The sequence below is a fragment of the Myotis nattereri genome, assembly GCF_964212035.1.
Source record: "Myotis nattereri genome assembly, chromosome: 3".
Taxonomy (NCBI): Eukaryota; Metazoa; Chordata; class Mammalia; order Chiroptera; family Vespertilionidae; genus Myotis; species Myotis nattereri.
The window spans coordinates 210,351,602-210,370,841 of record NC_138077.1 but is presented as its reverse complement, the minus strand read 5'-3'; the positions used below and the strand labels follow the sequence as shown (position 1 = coordinate 210,370,841).

The following is a 19,240-nucleotide window of genomic DNA, read 5'->3' as shown; positions in this document are numbered from 1 at the left end:
GTCACATAGGTGGACTAGACACAACTGCATCTAAGATCTCTTCTCATATATCTAAGCTGTCCCTACGTAACCCATCTAAGGAAAGTAGTTGTCTTTAATTTAGAAAAGGTGGGAGGGGAGGGTACCAGGAGAGATTTCAAAGAAGGAAGAGGCAGTCCAGGCAGACCTTGAAAGATGGGGAGGATTTCAAAAACAGGCAAAGGAGCAGAAAAAAAGGTAGGCAATTCAGGAAACTGAAGGAACAAACGCAGAGAAAAATTCTGTGGGGTTTAGAGAAGAGCAAATAGTTTGGCCAGAGCACAGATTCCGGGCAGAGGCCACTGAGAAATGGGCTGAAGAAGTGGGCTGAGATCACAACACAAAAGACTTTGATGTGAGGCTGTGACATTTATACTAAATCATTCGAAGAACTGATTAGAGTTTAATTTTGAGAATATTTACACTTTTTATCTTCCTCTTAATAACATATAGTTGTATGATAACCAATTTGAAAGTTAAAGAAAATTGGTTTTGAAATAATGTAGTTAATTCTTATTAACATATGTTTCTCTTACTTTTGATCAGTACCAGCCAACAGAAAATTCTATGGTGAGGGACATGTTCTATATCTGCCCTGTTTAATGCGGTAGCCACTAGGCACAGTGGCTACTGAGGACTTGAAATGTGGCTAGTGTGACTGGATTATTAATTTAATTAGTGGCCACCACATTGGACAGTGCAGTTTAAATCCCTGTTGGACATAAAAAACATACCCCAGCTTTAGTTGCACAAACTGATGGAGCAGATTTCACTTGATCTTAGCCAAAAGGCCGAGAAGCGATGACTGATGGAGCAGATTTGATAGGATATGTTTCCTCAGTTTATTGAAGTAAATGATGAATATGGAATGCTAATTATGAAAATAAATGATAACACTTGAATCTCTCTAATAACGGCTGCCAGACAAACCAATTTCAAATAACTATATACAGACTATTATTTGTATATATATGTGATCCAATGCCTAAGGCTAAATTCATTGACATTAAATTTTCATATACAACATCTTTTATTTGGGAAATATAACTCTATATTAAGAAATAAAAATAGCAATCATTTAGCAAAAGACTATCTGTGATTAGGTACAGAAAGAATATGTGCAGCAAGAGATCATTCTTTTTAGAAGTCTTACTTTGACTTTTCAATTATATTTTTTAAACTCCAAGGTATAAAGTTTTTAAACAAATCAAAATTTGCCTACATTAAAGAGACTGTGGTTTAGTGATGCCGTCATTGAAAAGATGAGGACGCACCTGTAGGCACTCAGATGGAACAGTGGTCTAGACTTGTTAAATGAACAAGACAAGGTGCACAACGGTGTGTTGGCTGCATTGTCATAACAGAGATGCCTGCGAGCACGGGTCCTCCCTGAAGTCTACACGAGGACCTGGTCTCCGTTTTCACAGTTCCATCACTGTTCTTTTACTATTGAATTCTGTGCTATGTGTATATTACCTTTTCAAAAAATAATGCTTTAAAAAAATGAATACAAAGCTGTAGATTAAAAAAATAGAAGCCTTCAGAAACAGAGGTTCCCCATGCAGATCCAAATGTAAGGGCACAGGCCTGCGGATTCTATCTCCCCAAGACAGCTCCTTGGAGGTCCGGTTCAGGGGAACCTTACACTTCGGGTTAATCAGGCCTCTGAGGAGCGCTGGGTGTTCCAGCCTCACCTTCATTCTGGAAGCTCAAACTGTAATGCCTTTACCCCCCTCACTTCCACATCTAGTAATTCTCCAAATCCCGCTAATGCCACTTCCTAAACATCTCTGGATCCAGCCCTTCTCCATCCCCACTGCCTCAGCTTTCCCTCTTTGCCACCATCATCTCTCTCCTTGGATGGCCTCTGAACTTGTCTTGCTATCTCCTCTAGCATACCTTCAATCCTCTCCAATTTTCCCCTAAAGGGTCTTTTTATAAAATAAACCTGTCAATTATGGCTCTTCAAATATTTGGATGGCTGCCCAGTAACCCTTAGGTTAAAGTCCATATGCCTAACTTGGCCTATAAGCCGTACTTGCTACGGTCCCTTTCTACTTCTCCTGCTCACCTTTTACCTCTTTCCACATCACACCTGACCCTCCAGCCATACTGGACTTTCAGAATCTTGAATCTAGATTGCTTGCTCCTCCTCACTGCACAGGTCCAAGTAGGATACCACTCCCAACTGGAAGCTCTCTTGAACCTTCCAAGCCTGGATTAGGATTCTTATTTCCCACAGTTTCCTAGGCCTCCCTGTGTAACTGTATTCACGTTGTCTCCTCCAAAAGCTTGGGAAAGGCAGGGGTTGTGTCCGTCTCATTCATGGCTGTGTCCTTGGGGCCTGGCACAGACACTGGCAATGAATAAGTGCTCAATAATTACTGGTTGAATGAACGAACGGGGGACCATTCTATGTCCAACAGAATGTCAGATAATCTACTCATGGGAAGGTGGTCTGGCATTTTAACTATTTAAAACTATAGTTAAACTATTTATTTTATTTTTTTATTATTATTATTATTTTTAATATATTGATTTCAGAGAGGAAGGGAGAAGGAGAGAGAGATAGAAACATCAATGATGAGAGAGAATCATTGATCGGCTGCCTCCTACAAGCCCCCTACTGGGTATCGACCCCCGCAACCCAGGCATGTGCCCTTGGCCGGAATTGAACCTGGGACCCTTCAGTCTGCAGGCTGATGCTCTATCCACTGAGCCAAGCAGGCTAGGGCTATAGTTAAACTGTTTAACGACTGGAGTGTGGCACCTTGTTTTAACTATTTTAAAAAAAACTGCACTTGAAAAAACCAAGATGGCGGCATAGGTAAACACCGGAGTTAGCTGCCTCGAACAACCACTTCACAAATATAACTAAAAGACGGAACGGACATCGCCCAGAACCACAGGAAGACTGGCTGAGGGGAAATTCTTCAACTAGAAGGAAAGAGAACAGCATACGAGACTCAGAGGAGGCGCAGTGCGGAAAATACAAAGGTGCGGAGGTGCGCGCGGAGCGGGCTGGTGGCTGAGGGCACGGTTGTCGTTTTCAATCGGGAGGGAGTCACAGACTCTGAGCTCCAGTTCTCGGCGAGTCTCTAGGGACCCAGACTCAATTGGGAGAAGCGGGACTGTCTGGCATCGGTCGGAACGCGAGGGCAGCTTTCTCTCCGAGGTTTGCAGCGGTTGCTGGGACTCTGAGAGGCAGAGCCTCTGGGGATGGGACTGAGAGCAGCCATAACTGCTCCCTCCACCCGCTCTGTTGATCCCGTGCGACCCACCCCGCCCAAGCCCTGCGCAGAGCCTTTTGCCAGATAGCCTCAGGCAAAGGCTAGATTAGCACCTCCCTAGAGGACAGAAGTTTTCCCACTGCAGACACAGCTGATTCTCACAGCCAGTTGGCCTGGAGGTCAAATCCCCCTAGTATTAACTACAACAATCAAGGCTTAACTACAACAAGACTGTGCACAAAGACCACTAGGGGGTGCACCAAGAAAACATAAAAAAATGCGGAGACAAAGAAACAGGACAAAACTGTCAATGGAGGATACTGAGTTCAGAACCACACTTTTAAGGTCTCTCAAGAACTGTCTAGAAGCCGCCGATAAAGTTATTGAGATCCTCAAGAAATCTAATGAGACCCTCGATGTTGTGATAAAGAACCAACTAGAAATTAAGCATGCACGGACTGAAATAAAGAATATTATACAGACTCCCAACAGCAGACCAGAGGAGCGCAAGAATCAAGGCAAAGATTCGAAAGGCAAAGAAGCAAAAAACACCCAACCAGAAAAGCAAAATGAAAAAAGAATCCGAAAATACGAAGATAGTGTAAGGAGCCTCTGGGACAGCTTCAAGTGTACCAACATCAGAATTATAGGGGTGCCAGAAGATGAGAGAGACCAAGATATTGAAAACCTAATTGAAGGAATACTGACAGAAAACTTCCCCTACCTGGTGAAAGAAATAGACTTACAAGTCCAGGAAGCGCAGAGAACCCCAAACAAAAGGAATCCAAAGAGGACCACACCAAGACACATCATAATTAAAATGCCAAGAGCAAAAGACAAAGAGAGAATCTTAAAAGAAGCAAGAGAAAGAAACTCAGTTACCTACAAGGGAATACCCATACGACTGTCAGCTGATTTCTCAACAGAAACTTTGCAGGCCAGAAGGGAGTGGCAAGAAATATTCAAAGTGATGAATGCCAAGAACCTACAACCAAGATTACTTTATCCAGCAAAGCTATCATTCAGAATTGAAGGTCAGATAAAGAGCTTCACAGATAAGGAAAAGCTAAAGGAGTTCATCACCACCAAACCAGTATTATATGAAATGCTGAAAGGTATCCTTTAAGAAGAGGAAGAAGAAAAAGGTAAATATACTAATTATGAACAACAAATATGCATCTATCAACAAGTGAATCTAAGAATCAAGTGAATAAATAATCTGATGAACAGAATGAACTGGTGATTATAATAGAATCAGGGACATAGAAAGGGAATGGACTCACTATTCTTGGTGGGGAAAGGGGTGTGGGAGATGCGGGAAGAGACTGGACAAAAATTGTGCACCTAGGGATGAGGACAGTGGGGGGGGGTAAGGGCAGAGGGTGGGGTGGGAACTGGGTGGAGGGGAGCTTTGGGGGGGGGGGGAAGAGGAACAAATGTAATAATCTGAACAATAAAGATTTACTAAAAAAAAAACAAAAAAAACCAAAAAAACCCAAAAAAACTGCACTTGATGCTAGAAAACAAGAATGGAAACCATTTTTTTCTTCCCTGTCTCCATAAATTCCCCAAACCAAGACATAGGCAAGTGTTCTCAACTAAGCACCACTATTGCTTTTACCTAGGACTCCTTTCCCCTCTCCCTCTTTCCTTCACCTGCCTCCAACCGTGGCCCTTCCTCCAGGGGGAACTGCAGGATCAGCCTTGGGTCTTGTGAAGTCACGAGCTCATACCATGGTCATTGTTCGCTGAGGCTTTAGTAACTATCTGTTATGTGCTTGTCTCACCCACCTCACAATGGAGGCCTTGTTTTCTGTCTTTTTTACACCTGGAGCCTGGCATAGGGCTGGGCACATAAGCAAGCATTCAGTAAAGTTGAAGTACCTGAAGAGGGCAGTCATTTGTTCTTTCCTAAACTCACTGGCAAGTGCTAACAAATAGGATCTAGACCAGCGGTTCTCAACCTGTGGGTCGCGACTCCTTTGGCGGTCAAACGACCCTTTCACAGGGGTCGCCTAAGACCATCCTGCATATCAGATATTTACATTATGATTCATAACAGTAGCAACATTACAGTTATGAAGTAGCAACGAAAATAATTTTATGGTTGGGTCACAACATGAGGAACTGTATTTAAAGGGCCACAAGGTTGAGAACCACTGACCTAGGCGGTCTTCATCAGTCAGTCAAGGTCGAGAGGCAGATGGAAGGAGCAGGTGCAGATCCAGAGCAGAACCCAAGCCTGTCCTGTCCCAGAGCATGACAAAAGCTAAGTTGTTTTTTTTAAAGAACCTTTTTTCTATTTAGCACTGAGACAGAACAGAGACAGAAATACTCATGGGAAAATACAAAATGAAACAAACTTAGGGGAGGCCTTTCAAAGCACTCTCTAGCAGCCACTCGGCCATCACCCTGCTGCAGCTCACCATTCTCCCAAAGCCTCGAGGCAGCGCATGCGGCCCAGCATCAGCTCTGGGTCATCCTTGTTGGTGTCCATTTTCTTATCATAGGCTACAAGGGCATCCTCCCACTCGTGCAGTTTCTCATACCAGGTGGCCTGGATCTCCTGCCAAGTGGAAAAGAAGGACTATGGTGAGGCATGGAGAACAAGAGGGACAGTTTTAATCCACACACTCTTTCCTAAGGTGCCGTGTTGTATGGATGACACTTCACCTATCACAGTATGTCTTGGCCTTGATGGAGAAGAACTTCCAAATGTTTGAGGTATGCTGGGTGATGATAGGAATGTTGGTTCTTGGCACACCGATGGAATGAATGATCCTGGGATAAGCTGAGAGTAGATGTCAGGTCATGTCCTCCCCCATCATTTCCTGCCCAGATACAGAGGCCACCAGAATGCCAGTGTGCAGGGATCCGAGGACAGGAGGAACCATCTGGGACAGCAGGAAGCCCCGAACAGAGTTCCTGCAGGGTGCCAAGGCCTGATCTGCTGGAGTGCTAATGGCGGCCACATGGCAGGGATGGCAACTGCTTGCTCAATGGGGCCAGAAAGTCAGGCCACATCTGCATATTTGCTGGAGGAAAACAGCTCACTTTTGAAAGGCTTTTGATTCTCTGCATCTCTTCATGCATTTTTAAATTTCCAGGAAATAATTTAAGTACAATATAATACCACCACTTAAAATTCTTTGGAAAACCTTTCCCCCTTCTCCTCAAGTCCCCCATCCAACGTTCTTTCCTGCTCAGCGCTTGGCAGCTTCACCAGTGTCAGGGCCAAAGGGTGGATTCCAGCACTGGGCAGATGGCATGCCACGCTGAAACACAGTGTCAGCCACGTGAGAAGAGGAGCTGCAGACTGTGGCTCTCTAAATGGTCAGGGGGCCGTTTTATGTCTCAGTCTGTTCTCCATCTGCCCTCCACCTCAGCTGGTTTTCTGGGCTTCATCACCAGCTTAGTAAATGACTATTTCTCTACCAGACCAGGGCAGTGGCTCTCCAGGGATTTCTTTAACAATATGATTCTACGGTGGAGTTTATATGAAATAATGCAGGGCCCACATTAGTTCCCCCTATTACCCTTCTCTCCTTTGTAAATAAAACTGATATTTGAGTACCATATACACTCATAGCAACTCTGCTAAGCTCGCTGAAAGGGTCTTTTCTTGTTGAACCTCTGTAAGGAGGTCATTTCCATTTTAGGTCGTTAACTTGTACTCCCCCCTTGTTTATTTCAGCAGAACCAATCCCCTCTGCTGCTCCTGAACTAATCCTGCTCCCACCACAGCCTTTTCTTCAGTGTCAGTGGATAGTGGGGTTCCCGAAATGGGCATCTCTGGCTCCGTGGCAGGTAAAACTGAAGCTTCATTTTCCAAGCCTGTTTAGACTATGCCTCAACATGAAAGAGAAAACTCACAGAGAAAGAGTGACTGCAAAGACTGTGAAATGAAAAACTCTTAATTAAGAGGTAACACTGGAGAGCTTCCCGGTTTGCATTTCTATACGGGATGGAAAAGAAAGGAGGGCTAATGACTAATGTGGCACACACAGTATGAACAAGCAGAAACTAGAGGGAGCGGCATATGGAGCAGGTCAGATAGGGGGCAGGATATTTTGAAGTGCAATAGATTGCAGAAACTATAAGGTCTAAGCAATGAATCACACAAAATTCTAATGAGATTGCTGTTACATAAATTGTGCTGAGAAAGCGCAGGCTCTGCCAAGGAAAAGCAAACCATTGTCAAGTTTAATATGATTCAGCTACCTACATATAACAGAAAGCCAACCATGGGTTTAGCAGTAGCCCTGAAGCTAATGGCCGCCTTTAGGACCTGGAGACAGAGGGACTTTCATGTAAGGTGGGCATTCTTAGCCACTGGGGTAAAAACCATCCGCTTGGAGATCACCTGAATACCAGATGACTGTGGCATCCTGGTTTCAAGCTGGCACTCACTGTGGTCGAGAGCTCTAAGGCTACCAAAGAAGAGTACATCTTTGTCTGGGTGGACTGCCTACGTGCCCGCTCTGCCAACTTTCTTCCCTCTGCAAACAAGGACGGTGGCATGGATGAATGGGACATAGTTCTTTCTGTTTTGTCATCTGGAGAGATGCTTTCTTAGTCTAGTTACAGATCTATGCTCAAGACAGCAAAATATTCCCTTAATGGGTTCAGTCCTTGTGTGAAGCAAAAGCCTGGGAAGTAGTCACACTTTTCTTCACTCTAACACACTGGGCTCTTGATTAAAGCAAACCAGAGTAAGTGACCTACACTACTAATGCAGGGTTCCTTATCAAATATATGGACCCAGAACTCCCTGCCCTTCCAGGAAGTCAATGCTAAGTTGATTAAGTCGATGCTTTATATATGGTTAGGAAGTTACCAAAGCACCCTCCCAGGACCACAGAGAGTAATGGAAAGATTTTAATATTGGTAGGGCAAAGATGGCAGAAGAGAAGAAGCTATGTAAGCAATAATGAAATGGAACAATCACTCAATATCAGGTATAAATTATAGTATATTTTTTTCTGGAGAATTGGCCATGGTTTTTTTCTGATGTACTGAGTGTTAACTGTGGGCCAGTGGCAATGCCAGCTGCCACAGATGACACAAAGAGAAGTCAGGTCGGGCCTAAACACCTGGGCTCTGATGCCAGACTGCCCAGGTTCAAGTACTGGTTCTGCCTTTGATTCCCTCTCTCAGCTCAGGCGAGGTTGTTACCCTGTCGGGACCATAGTCTCTCATCTGTAAAATGGGATAACAACAGTACCTACTCATGAAGCTGTTGTGAGGACTGAATTAGATGAAGTAGATAAAGCACTGAGCAAAGGGCTAGGCGCATGCTAAGAGTTTGATAAATCCCAGCTATTACTGTTTATGGACTCTGTCTTCAGGATCTATGTTCACTTTGAATAGAGTCCATATAGCCACTGTCTCCTTCGTCCTTAAGATACCGGTATAGGTAAGTTACATCAGACTGTTACCAATAAGAAAAATGACAAGGAAAGTAACTTTCTCAAGGTCGTGGCCAAGTGCATCCCTGGCCAGGTTGCTACCTCTTACTTTTCTAAAAGGAATGAGGCACTTACCAGCTCTCCGAAGTGTTTCATGGCATATTCCAACACCCCGGCAGCGGCCTCTGGCTGCTGTAGCTTATTATTAATGCTGGGAAAACAAAAGGACGAGGTGGTTATACTCAAAACGTCAGAGCATGGGAGGCGTGGGGTCATTTGTGGGCAGGTGGCTCACCAGCATGTTGGGGACAGTGTTTTGCAGATGCAGAGAGAGAACCAATTACTATTACCACTCAGAAAGCTCAGCCTGAATGATTTCATCTTGATCGCATACTCATTGTGAGGGGGCAGTTGGTGGACAGGAAGTGTTGCCTGCTCGGCCCTTCCTCCAGCTGGCACAGGCTGGTTCCTTTTAGACACAGTAGGTCAGGCAGCACATGTCTGCCTTTTAAAAACGAGCCACTCTGGATCCAAAACTGTCCCTGTTGTATAGCACAACCAGATGAGGTACCTTTGAACTTTGAACTCTTACTTCTTCTACCCCATTGCCTTCAGTAATAAGAATAACCAAAATAAACAAAAGTCACTGGGCTCTGTGGGCAACACAGAATGACAGTGAGGCTGGGTCACCCACGTCAATGACAGCAAATCCCGGGGACTGTGGCTGTGCAGCCATCTTGCCTGCTCCCCTGACATCTCCTCTCCTCCGAGTTCAGATGCCCCCTCAGTCCCTCTTCAAGGACCACCACCTACTTCTGCATCAGGCTGCGAAGGAACCAGATTCAGCGTTACCTGCCTGGTCTCTGGCAGAGACATGCCTTTTCCTAACACCCCCCTTCTTTGGTGATGTCACCTGCGGGCAGCATGTGGCAATAGGGACTGGAGGACTGTAACTGTGTTGGGGCAACTAGCAGTAATGCAGGAAGCCTGGTGGCTGGAATCAGTTCATCAGAGAGGCTGCAAATGGTCCTGGAAGCAGGAGAGCGCAGGACTCAGACCTTGTTCCAGTGGGGAGCTATGTAAGAGGGGGAACAGCAGACGACACAACACTAACCCCAAGCCTGAGTTATGGAAGGAGGTTAGGAGGGAAGGCACAAGCTTGAGCAAGTCAAAGGACAACATGATTCTATCTGCTCACAGGTAGGGAGCAAAATGCGACAGACCAACTTGGAAGTCTAGACTGGTTTAACAAGCAAGAAGCCAGTTTACTGCCCTGAGTGCGAACTATTTGACTAGAATTCATTTTTAAGTGGTTTTGGGAAATTCCAGGTTTTCAGTTCAATGTGGTAATATGGCAAGAGATTACTGTTACAAATATTATTATTCTTTTTTTTTTTATGAATGCTTCACGAATTTGCGGGTCATCCTTGAGCAGGGGCCATGCTAATCTTTGTATCGTTCCAATTTTAGTATATGTGCTGCCAAAGTGAGCACATAAATATTATTTTTAAAAAATTGAGTACCATTACATTTTTTCCAATAAAACCAAGAGGGAACCGCCCAGAAATATGATGAACCGGAGCAGTTAACATTTGTGAAAGTAATAATCTAATGTCTCATACTTACGAAGCACATTTCAAACAATCTTTCCAACCTCTCACTGCCTTGACCTCACACATCCCTAAGAGAATGAAGGGAAAGGTATGTTCAGTCCTGTTTTACTCCTGAGGAGACTAAGGCCCACACGGGCAGTGATTTCCCCAACGCCTACAGTGACTGGGGACAGTCCCCTTGTGACCAAAGCAATATTGTGCCTCTTCTTTATTACGGTGAGGTTGGCGGTGAGGCAGCTTTGGACTTGGGAGTCAAAAGACTTGGCTTTGCATTTCTGGAAGACCAATTCTGCTACTTATAAGCTAAGGTGACCATAACTAAGTCACTAATTTTGAGTTTCAAATTTCTCATCTATAAAATGAGGCTAAGCCCTGGCCAATGTAGCTCAGTTGGTTGGGTGTCATCTCATACACCAAAAAGTTGCCGGTTCAATTCCTGGTCAGGACATATGCCCAGGTTGTGGGCTCAATCTCTGGTTGGGGGTGTGCAGGAGGCAGTGGATTGATGCTTGATTGATGTTTCTCTTTCTCTCACATAAAAGTTTCTCTCTCTAAAAATAAAATAAAGTGGGGCTAATACTACCTCCTTCACAGGGTTCAGGGAATTAAATGGAATAATGGATATGAAACTGCTAAGCAGGCCCTTATAAATGCCTCTTCCTTCATCTGTTTTTGTCCAAGAATAGAAGTTGTTAGAAACAGTTTTATGCTTTTACAGAAAAAAAACCCCATACATCTTAGGTTGAGGCTGGAGCCAGCACTAACAGACTGTAGAGGACTAGTCAAATAGTCCAAGCTCTAGGCACCAGGCTCTGTAACCAGAGGTGAAGGTCACAGTACCGTGGTCCCTCTCTTTTACTTACAGGAGTAGATAGGCAGCCCCATGTGGGATCTACTGGGCAGACCTCTGAGTGCTCAGGCCCAAGCAAAGCAGTGAGCCAGAACATTCTCCCTAAGTTTTTTGCTGTAGAATTCACAGAGGCTTTCTAAGCTGAGAACGAAAAGCTAAATCCAAAGGGACTAATCCTACCGCACTTCCATTGTGAAGCACTTTCCCATTCCTCCTGGCCCCAAAGTCAGGTTCTCAATGTTGTTGCTCACTCACATGGGCTGGGTGAACTTTAAGGATAATTAATATCACTGGGTATAGATTTGTGGTTATCTAGTTCCTTGAACCAAGTAAAGATTTTGGAAGCATAAGAAGGCAGGAAAAAAAGAAAACCAGTTATCTACTAGAGTCCCAGTGCACGATTAAATCATGCACGTGTAGGGTCCCGGAGGCCTAGCCTGCCATCAGGGCCATGTCCGCCACCCCGCGACACTCCACTGACACTATGGCACCCGGGGGGAGGGAGGGGTGGGAGTTGGGATGTGGGGGGAGGGCCCGAGAGATGCTCTATGCACCTCCTGGTGACTAGCTGTTTGGCTGTTCCGGCCACAGGCCTTTTATAATATAGATAATCAAATATATAATATATCATATGTAAACATAAATAACTACATATTTTATATACTATTTATAGTCCTAATGTGGACTGTTGGGATGGTCCTGGTAGGAATATAAACTATTTTGATGAGGAAAATAAAGTATTCTTTGCCTGAATGAACAGTGTTAACTCTAAGGATGAAACATTAAAATCTAGGTGTTCTAACAACTATCTTCTAATCTTGTGTTCTGGAACATATTCTATTTTCAAGAAAAAATTAAAAGTATTGCCAAAGTTTGCCTCACTAGGGATAAAGCAACACAAAACCAAAAATAAGTGAAAATCTCTTCCCGTGCCACTCTCACACTCATTACACATTAAAAATAGTTTCACAAAAACTGATCAAAGTTAGGGAGTAGTGACTGGAGGCCTCAGAGAAATACCAATTTTACTTCACTGTTGCTATGGCTTGGATATACCTCCACCACAACTTTGCAAATTAAAAAAGAAAATTCCTCATATGGCCCCACTTCTTGAAGAGAAAGGCCAAATAAGTCATCTGCATAATCCTTCCCACCCGAACGTGTGTGGAGGCAGGCGAGGGTGCAGACAGCCCTGGGGAAAGAGAGGGGCCGGGCTCCTTTGAGGGATTCCTGACTCAGCCTTCAGCAAGGCAATCACTGAGGAATTACAACCCTGACTAAATGGACTAAAACACACCCATGAAAAATGAAGAGGGACCAGTCTGAGTCCCTTTCAAATATTAAGTTCTTGGTCCCTCATTTGAAGACCTGAAGGAAAGAAGAGGGCTGTACACACCCACTTTTGACTATTCAAAGAAGGGATTTTTAAGTGAGCCAGCGGTTATCACCCGTTTAATCTTTCCTCCTTCCTGTTTTTACTTACTTTCCCATAGGACTTTGTCCCTAAGCTATGCTTCTCTATCCTTTTCTTCCGTGGGGCCTCCCATGCATCTACAGGCTGCTGTTGAATGCAAATACAGACGTGGAGGTTCTGGAAAGGTAAGAGAACAAAACTCTTGGTGCTCAAGAGTCTGTCGTCTTGTTTGGGACTTTAGCTTTTTCCCCTTCCTCCAGGACTTTGGCGCTCTATCACGGGAGACAATGTATTATAATGACAACAGAAAGATACCTAAGTTTATTGAGAGCTCACTGAGCTAAATGCTTACATGTGCTATCGCAACCCCATGAAGTAGACACTATTGTTTATATTCCCTTTTTAATATGAAGAAACTGTGGCCCAGTAGGTCACAGGCTATTGGATGTCATCCTTTCCCTTAAAAAACTGAGCCATTTGAAAGGCTCTTAAATAATAACGAAGAGTGTACTGTGAGCTCTGCAATGGGAGGAACACTGTCTTAGTTTTCCACTCTGGGCATCAGTAGGCACCCAGTAAATAACTGTAAAATGAATGAGTAAAAGCACTGGGCGGGATGTTTTGATTAGCTAACTCTCTAATTGGCCATTCAAGAGAAAGGAATCCTACTGCACCTTCATCTTAACATCCTCACTGATATTATGGCGAACACTCCCCTCCAGCCCCTAAGCTGCCATCCCCTAGTTTTTTATTTCCTTTCAGGAGGTACTAATACGCCTTAAAGTCTCCCAGTGCAATAGTCAGCCATGCTGCCACAGCGAGCTTTTCCGAGGCAGCTTGTTCAAGGCTGCCAGGCTGGCAGACAGAGCTCAGATTGCAATGTGTGGGATAAATTAGCCTCCATGGAAACTCAGTAGTTCCTAGCTACTAAGTCCCCAGTCTCCTCCCTACTTGGGTGACACAGCCTGTCCTTTGAAATATTCCCCTTTTAAACTCAGATGTGGTTTTATGACACTGGTGGGAGAGACTGCTCTGAATCTACAGTGCAAATGGAAACTGCCTATGACGTTTGGCTCACGGGAAAAAAAGCACCTTTGCTCAAAAGCCCCCCTAATGAGGAGCTCTCGTTTTATGGGGCAGCTGGGAGCTTTCTACAGCCAGTTCTCTAAACACTCCCTGTGTGCCCCTCAGCCCTCCCCTGTTAATGCTGGAGCCTTACAAAGGGCAAACTGTTCAAAGCCCCGCTTGACAGCAAATGAACGCTAATGACACAAACCAGACCCCACTGACGTTGGTCTGTGTGAAAAGACCTGACAACAGACAAGCTCACCAAGACAGAGGCCTGGGCAGCAACGTGCCACAACAGTGTGCAGAAGTGACAGGGCGACCAGATGTTCCATCTCCTCTCGACGTGTACTGAGACCAGAAGGAAAAGAGGGCTGTCTCACAAGAACTTTCTAAGCTGGTGGATACCAATTCCCATTGCTGTCTTCACATGGGCGAAGGGGTATACATTCTACTCCATATTCCAGTGAGAACATCCAGTTGAGATTTCATATAGCTGTGATGCTACAGAGCAAATGGAAACTGCCTATCCATATATTAAAACCCAGAGCCTACAAATGAACCTGGGTGTTAGAAAGACAATGAAGAGGGACAGACAGGAGAACACAATGAATTAGGATATCAAGAGGATATACAGCCCTGGCTGGTGTGCTCAATGGTTAGAGAGACAGCCCGTGCACCAAAGGGTTACAGGTTCGATCCCTGGCCCCAGTCTGGGTACATGCAGGAGGCAACCAATCGATGTTGTTCTCTCTCTCTCCCTCCCTTCCTCCCCCCTCTTTCTCCCTCCTTTCCTCCCTTCCACTTTCTAAAAATCAATGGAAAAATATCCTTGGGTGCTGGCTCTAGCCTCAACCTAAGATGTATGTTTTTTCTGTAAAAATATTTTACTAACAAAAAATAAAAATAACAAGAGGATATACAGACATTTGCACTCTCATTCATTCCCTACCTCAAGAGTTAATTTTTATTAAAGGAAGATGAGTTGAAGACTTTGAGAAAATTCTTAACAACTGAGGAAAGACTTTCTAGAGTTGAGTAGAATTAACAAATACAGATAAGAACAGATTCTTCCAAGCATCTTTTCTCCCTCCTTTCCAAAAATCTGTGTCCAGAAGTAGGAGAGTGTGTAAGCTGAGTAAGCGACTCCGATTTGAGCTTCTCATTGCCATGGCAGGTGCCCTGTCAGGAGCGATGGCTGAGAAGCTAGTGCTGGGAGCGGGGCTGTTACGTCTCTGTGGCTTTCCCTCTTGAGTTTTTCCTCAGTGCTTTGCACGGGCAGGCGGTGACCGGCTGCCCTACGGATGAGACTGACAGAAGGGGCCAGTCATTAACTGTTCAATGACTTCATGCAAAGCAGTAAGAGGGTGTCTGGCGTGGCCTCCGAATGCCATTCCTGCCACCTGAAGAACTCTTGTTTCCTGAAGGGTTTTCTAAGTCATTGCTCCAGAGGCTGATGTCAAAGTCAAAGTAATCTGGCCTGGTAATCCCTTCTTGTATGGCCCATTTGGTTACCGACCTCATCTCTTAGTCTTAGCGCCTTGGTAACCTCACTATTAAGAACAAACGATGCAGGATTACCCAACACAAAGCGCGGGCTTGTCGGAGTCAGTGATATGGGAGCATCTGCAGTCCCATCTGGGGGACCATTTAGGCTTTCCCAGTGCTCCCGTGAGGAATTTATGAGAATGTTATGCACTTGCTTCCCAAATGGCTCTGGGTCTTCTCTCTCCTGTCTAGTTCCAGTGCAGACCAAAGCCCGAGTTTGATTTGGTTCCCTGTCAAGTAGGAATGCTCTGAATCTCCTTGGTGATACGCTGGTGACACATGCAACCCAGCTGACAGGGACCTCGGCAGGTCTGAGTGAGGAGCTCCTGACCAGCCAAGATGAGGCAAGCTCTCAGCACTACATCAAACAGCCCTTACTTCCCATATAGAGCAGTGACTGCTTCAGACCATCCCATCTCTTTCCCCAGCACCAAAACTTAGCTCTGTGCCCAACGGATGAACCAACAAAACAGGTGGGTGCCTGTACAGAGCCAGGAAGCCTTGGGATTGGCTGGGCCTTGCTTGGTGTCCTTACCAGGCAGTTACCCCAGACTTGGGGAACAGCAGCATGGACTGGGAACTCAACCATGTGATCCTCTCTCTTTTAATAGGGTCATTTAAAAGCAAAAGGACAGCAGTGAAGACCGATGTGAGAACATCTGAAACATGACATGAGAAAGCTTGTGAGGGGCAATTTAAGTGCAGGCAGCAGGGGAAGTGAAGGGAGATTGGCAGGCCTCAGTTAGGCCAGAGTCAGGTGATGAAAATAGCAGGTCAAACATTCTTTCTTGCTTCAGAAACTTAGAAGTAACTTTACTCCTTTTCTACACATTGAGAAAGAGAAGGCTGGCCTTGCTGGACAGTTTCCAAGCTAGCAGATCTGATGTCCTTGGAGTTCTTGAGGACGTAAGGCACCGAGATAAAAAAGATTTGGTGCAAGAGAGGTGGTCCACCTTGGACAATCAAAATAGGTTTTGGACATCTGAGTGCCTAGTGGCCTAAAGGTTAAGAGCTCTTACTTTGTTTACACTCCTGCCTTTGTCCAGGTGCAATTTAAAAAGGCATGTCTGTCACATACCTAGAGGACACGCTAAATCAGTATGAGAAAGTGGGGGCCCTTAAGAATAAAGAAGATAAATTAGGAAAAGGGGAGACAAAAATCCCTATCTTTTCAAGACCAGTGGGGAGCAGGTACATATATATTTTTAATTAAGAAAAAAATGGGCCTGGCTGGTGTGGCTCAGTGGTTGAGCATTGACCCACGAACCAAGAGGTTGCTAGTTCAATTCCTGGTCAGGGCACATGCCCAGGTTGTGGGCTCGATCCCTGGAGGCGTGCAGGAGCAGCATATGGATGATGTTTCTCATCAACGTTTCTATCTCTCTCCTTTCCTCTCTTTCTAAAAATCAATAAAAACATATTTTGCAAAAAAAGAAAAAATTGGGGAAGGGAATTTCACCACAACATAATCACCTTTCCAAAAAACTATTTTGCCAATGCACAATCTGTTTAAATAAATACGTATTTTATACATGTGGTAACCAGAGCATCCTTATAATTTGCATTAGGCTTTTTCACACAACACAGGCATTTTATACTTTATCCAGAGCCTTCATAATCACTTTTAATGGTTGCATACTAATTTCATCCTGCTGAGATGTCGTGTATATAACCAGTCTTGTGGGCGTACCCTCTGGGCTGGCTGGGAGTGTCGAAGACCAGGCCCCCAGGAGAGCTGCTTGGGAGCTCACGGTCAGCACCTCTATGCTCATTAAGTGATGTCCTACAGTCTTCAAGGTCAGGCCTAGACGTCAGTGCCCGTCCCCTGAGAATGAGCACCACACTCAGCGATAAGCCAGGCAAGCTGTCCCGTTTTACACATCACTTCCAGGCACCTCCTGGGGGACCCGGGACCCGGGTGCCCTAGTACAACCCAGCAGTAGACACAGGAGGGCTGCACAGCCCCGAAATGTCAAAGCACTCGATTTGTGCAACCCAGGGGCCTGTCAGAGGTGCGCTGTAAAAATGATGAATGGCTGTCACATCTCCAAGGCTCTGGCTGATTTAGGGAGCTATTGGCAGGCACATCACTCCCAGCATGTCAGCCAGTTAATTACTTCCAACTTTATCTTTCTTGTCAACACTTCTTGACAAATTGGCCATTATCTTTTTATTCTACAACAATGAGCTCTGCTCCTTTTCTGGTGATGCCTGGAGGTTTCTCTCCTCCTGGCCTTTTCTTCACATCCAGAGCGAAATGAAGAGCTCTGAGAGATGATTAGAAAGAAGCTGCCAGGAAAAGGAGGGAGAAAAGGAACAAAAGGGAGAGGGCTGACAGATTGAATCCAAAGCTTATTTTCAACTACCTTGACTCCAAGCAGTTGATACTTTGGGTAAAATCCTGATTTCTTGGCTTCTCAAAGTCCAAGAGCTCTGACTCAGTGTATTATGTGGATGAAGTTGGGAAACAAAAATGAAATGAGCTGGCATCTAGTGACCTGGCAGCTTCGAACTCTCCACATTTAACTGTATAAGCAGATGTGAGCTGGCCTTTTTACTCCATTAAGGAGTTAGGTGGCATTGTAAAAATACTGATCCCCATTCTGGGATCGGGGGAAAAATGTGCCTACTCCTTGGTAAGGAAAAGCTGACAGAAGAGGACTGGATTGTCAACATTCCGAGCCAATGAGATGTCCAAAAGAATTTGAGGAGACCAATATGTCACCACTGATCATTGCTTTGTCACCAGAACAAACTGTCAGAGGGCGCCGTGGGGCAGAATCCAGCACCTATATTTCATCAGTTCTGACACACACTTTTTTCACGCTTGAACGTCTCTGCAATCATGATGCAGCGCACAATTCAAGGTTTCAGAGCACTGTGACACTGTTTAGTTGTCAGCAGTTTGCCCCCACCCCCACCGTGTAGTGACACATAAAGTAAACAGCAGCAGCAGCTTGAGTCACCATTAGTGGTCCTAAGGCTCGAGGGGTTCCTGAGGATGAGCCAGATGCAGTGGAAGCGCAGAGGGCTACCGCTAAACTACAGCAAGCTCCTCCCTGTAGAATGGGCTGGGGCTGCAATCGAGGACCCTCTGCCCTCCTGGTCAACTTGAGGAGAAACCCTAGGACCATCCCCTCTGTAGAGCTCCTCATGCAGGACCAGCTTCCTGCACGGAAGAGAGCCTTCCTTGGGGTTTATAAGACGCTCTACAAATGCAAGCTATTGTACAGTGACCCTGCAGGAAGTCTTCAGAATAGCCAGCTAAATTACACTCTATTGGTGACAGGCGACAGACCTGACCTCTGGGGTGTGGCTGGCTGTGAAAAGGCGTTACAGAAACGATGGGGCTATAAAGAAAGACACAACCTGTGCTTGTGCTCTGGCTACTCTGGGCTTCCTGCACTCGCCCACTCTTCGCTGCTTGGAGCTTTGCTACAAGGAGTACAGGTTCCTAGAGGCACAATGGCACTTTTGAAGTCAGCATGAGCCCAGAGGTTTGGAATGTGTTTTTACCGAGAAGTGAGGAGCTTTGAGCAAATCCTTACCCTTCTGGACCGTGTTTTTTCTTCCAGCAGAGGTGCAGGGAAAAAATGAGGCAGTGTACCTTTTCTGGAAGCCAGGAAACAACTGTAAAAGCAGGACTCATACTTCCAAGCAACACAATAGACACCTTGGGAACATGTGTTCAGAATTAAGACACAGAGCGGTTTTGTTCATCCATCTAGGCCTCTCCTGAAGACCGTAAAGCCCAGTCACCGCTGCCATTAATTGGCTGCTCAGGCACAACTGGCTCAAATCCTCCAACATTCTTAAGGAATTACAGGCCACTTTCCCGTTAGTGCTGTCTAAGTCAGGGCAGCAGAGGTGCAGCCTGAAGGGAAGCTCTGCAGGGCAGTTGGGCGCCAGCTTGTCATCTTGTCCTGCCCCATCCCCATCCCCAACAGGGTTCTAACTCTGGTTAACAGTGACTGTCTACAATTACAATGTAATGGGCATTTGATGCCCATAAGATTTGTTAGGTTCCTGGATACAATATGGGGAATATAGCTACCAGAGACATGGCTGTTTTTATTGGGACATGTTATTTTCTT

The 19,240-nt window shown here is 45.2% G+C and overlaps 1 protein-coding gene across 1 annotated transcript in view; it reads right to left on the bottom strand.

The window, feature by feature from the left end:
- Positions 1-19,240, bottom strand: part of MTOR (mechanistic target of rapamycin kinase) — a 115,885-nt gene that overhangs the window by 36,745 nt on the left and 59,900 nt on the right. Inside the window, exons 30-31 of the mRNA XM_081086496.1 lie at positions 8,792-8,867; positions 5,675-5,814 (exon numbers count right to left, since the gene is read on the bottom strand). Coding sequence (XP_080942622.1) covers positions 5,675-5,814; positions 8,792-8,867 — 216 coding nt within the window. The remainder of the gene's footprint in view (positions 1-5,674; positions 5,815-8,791; positions 8,868-19,240) is intronic.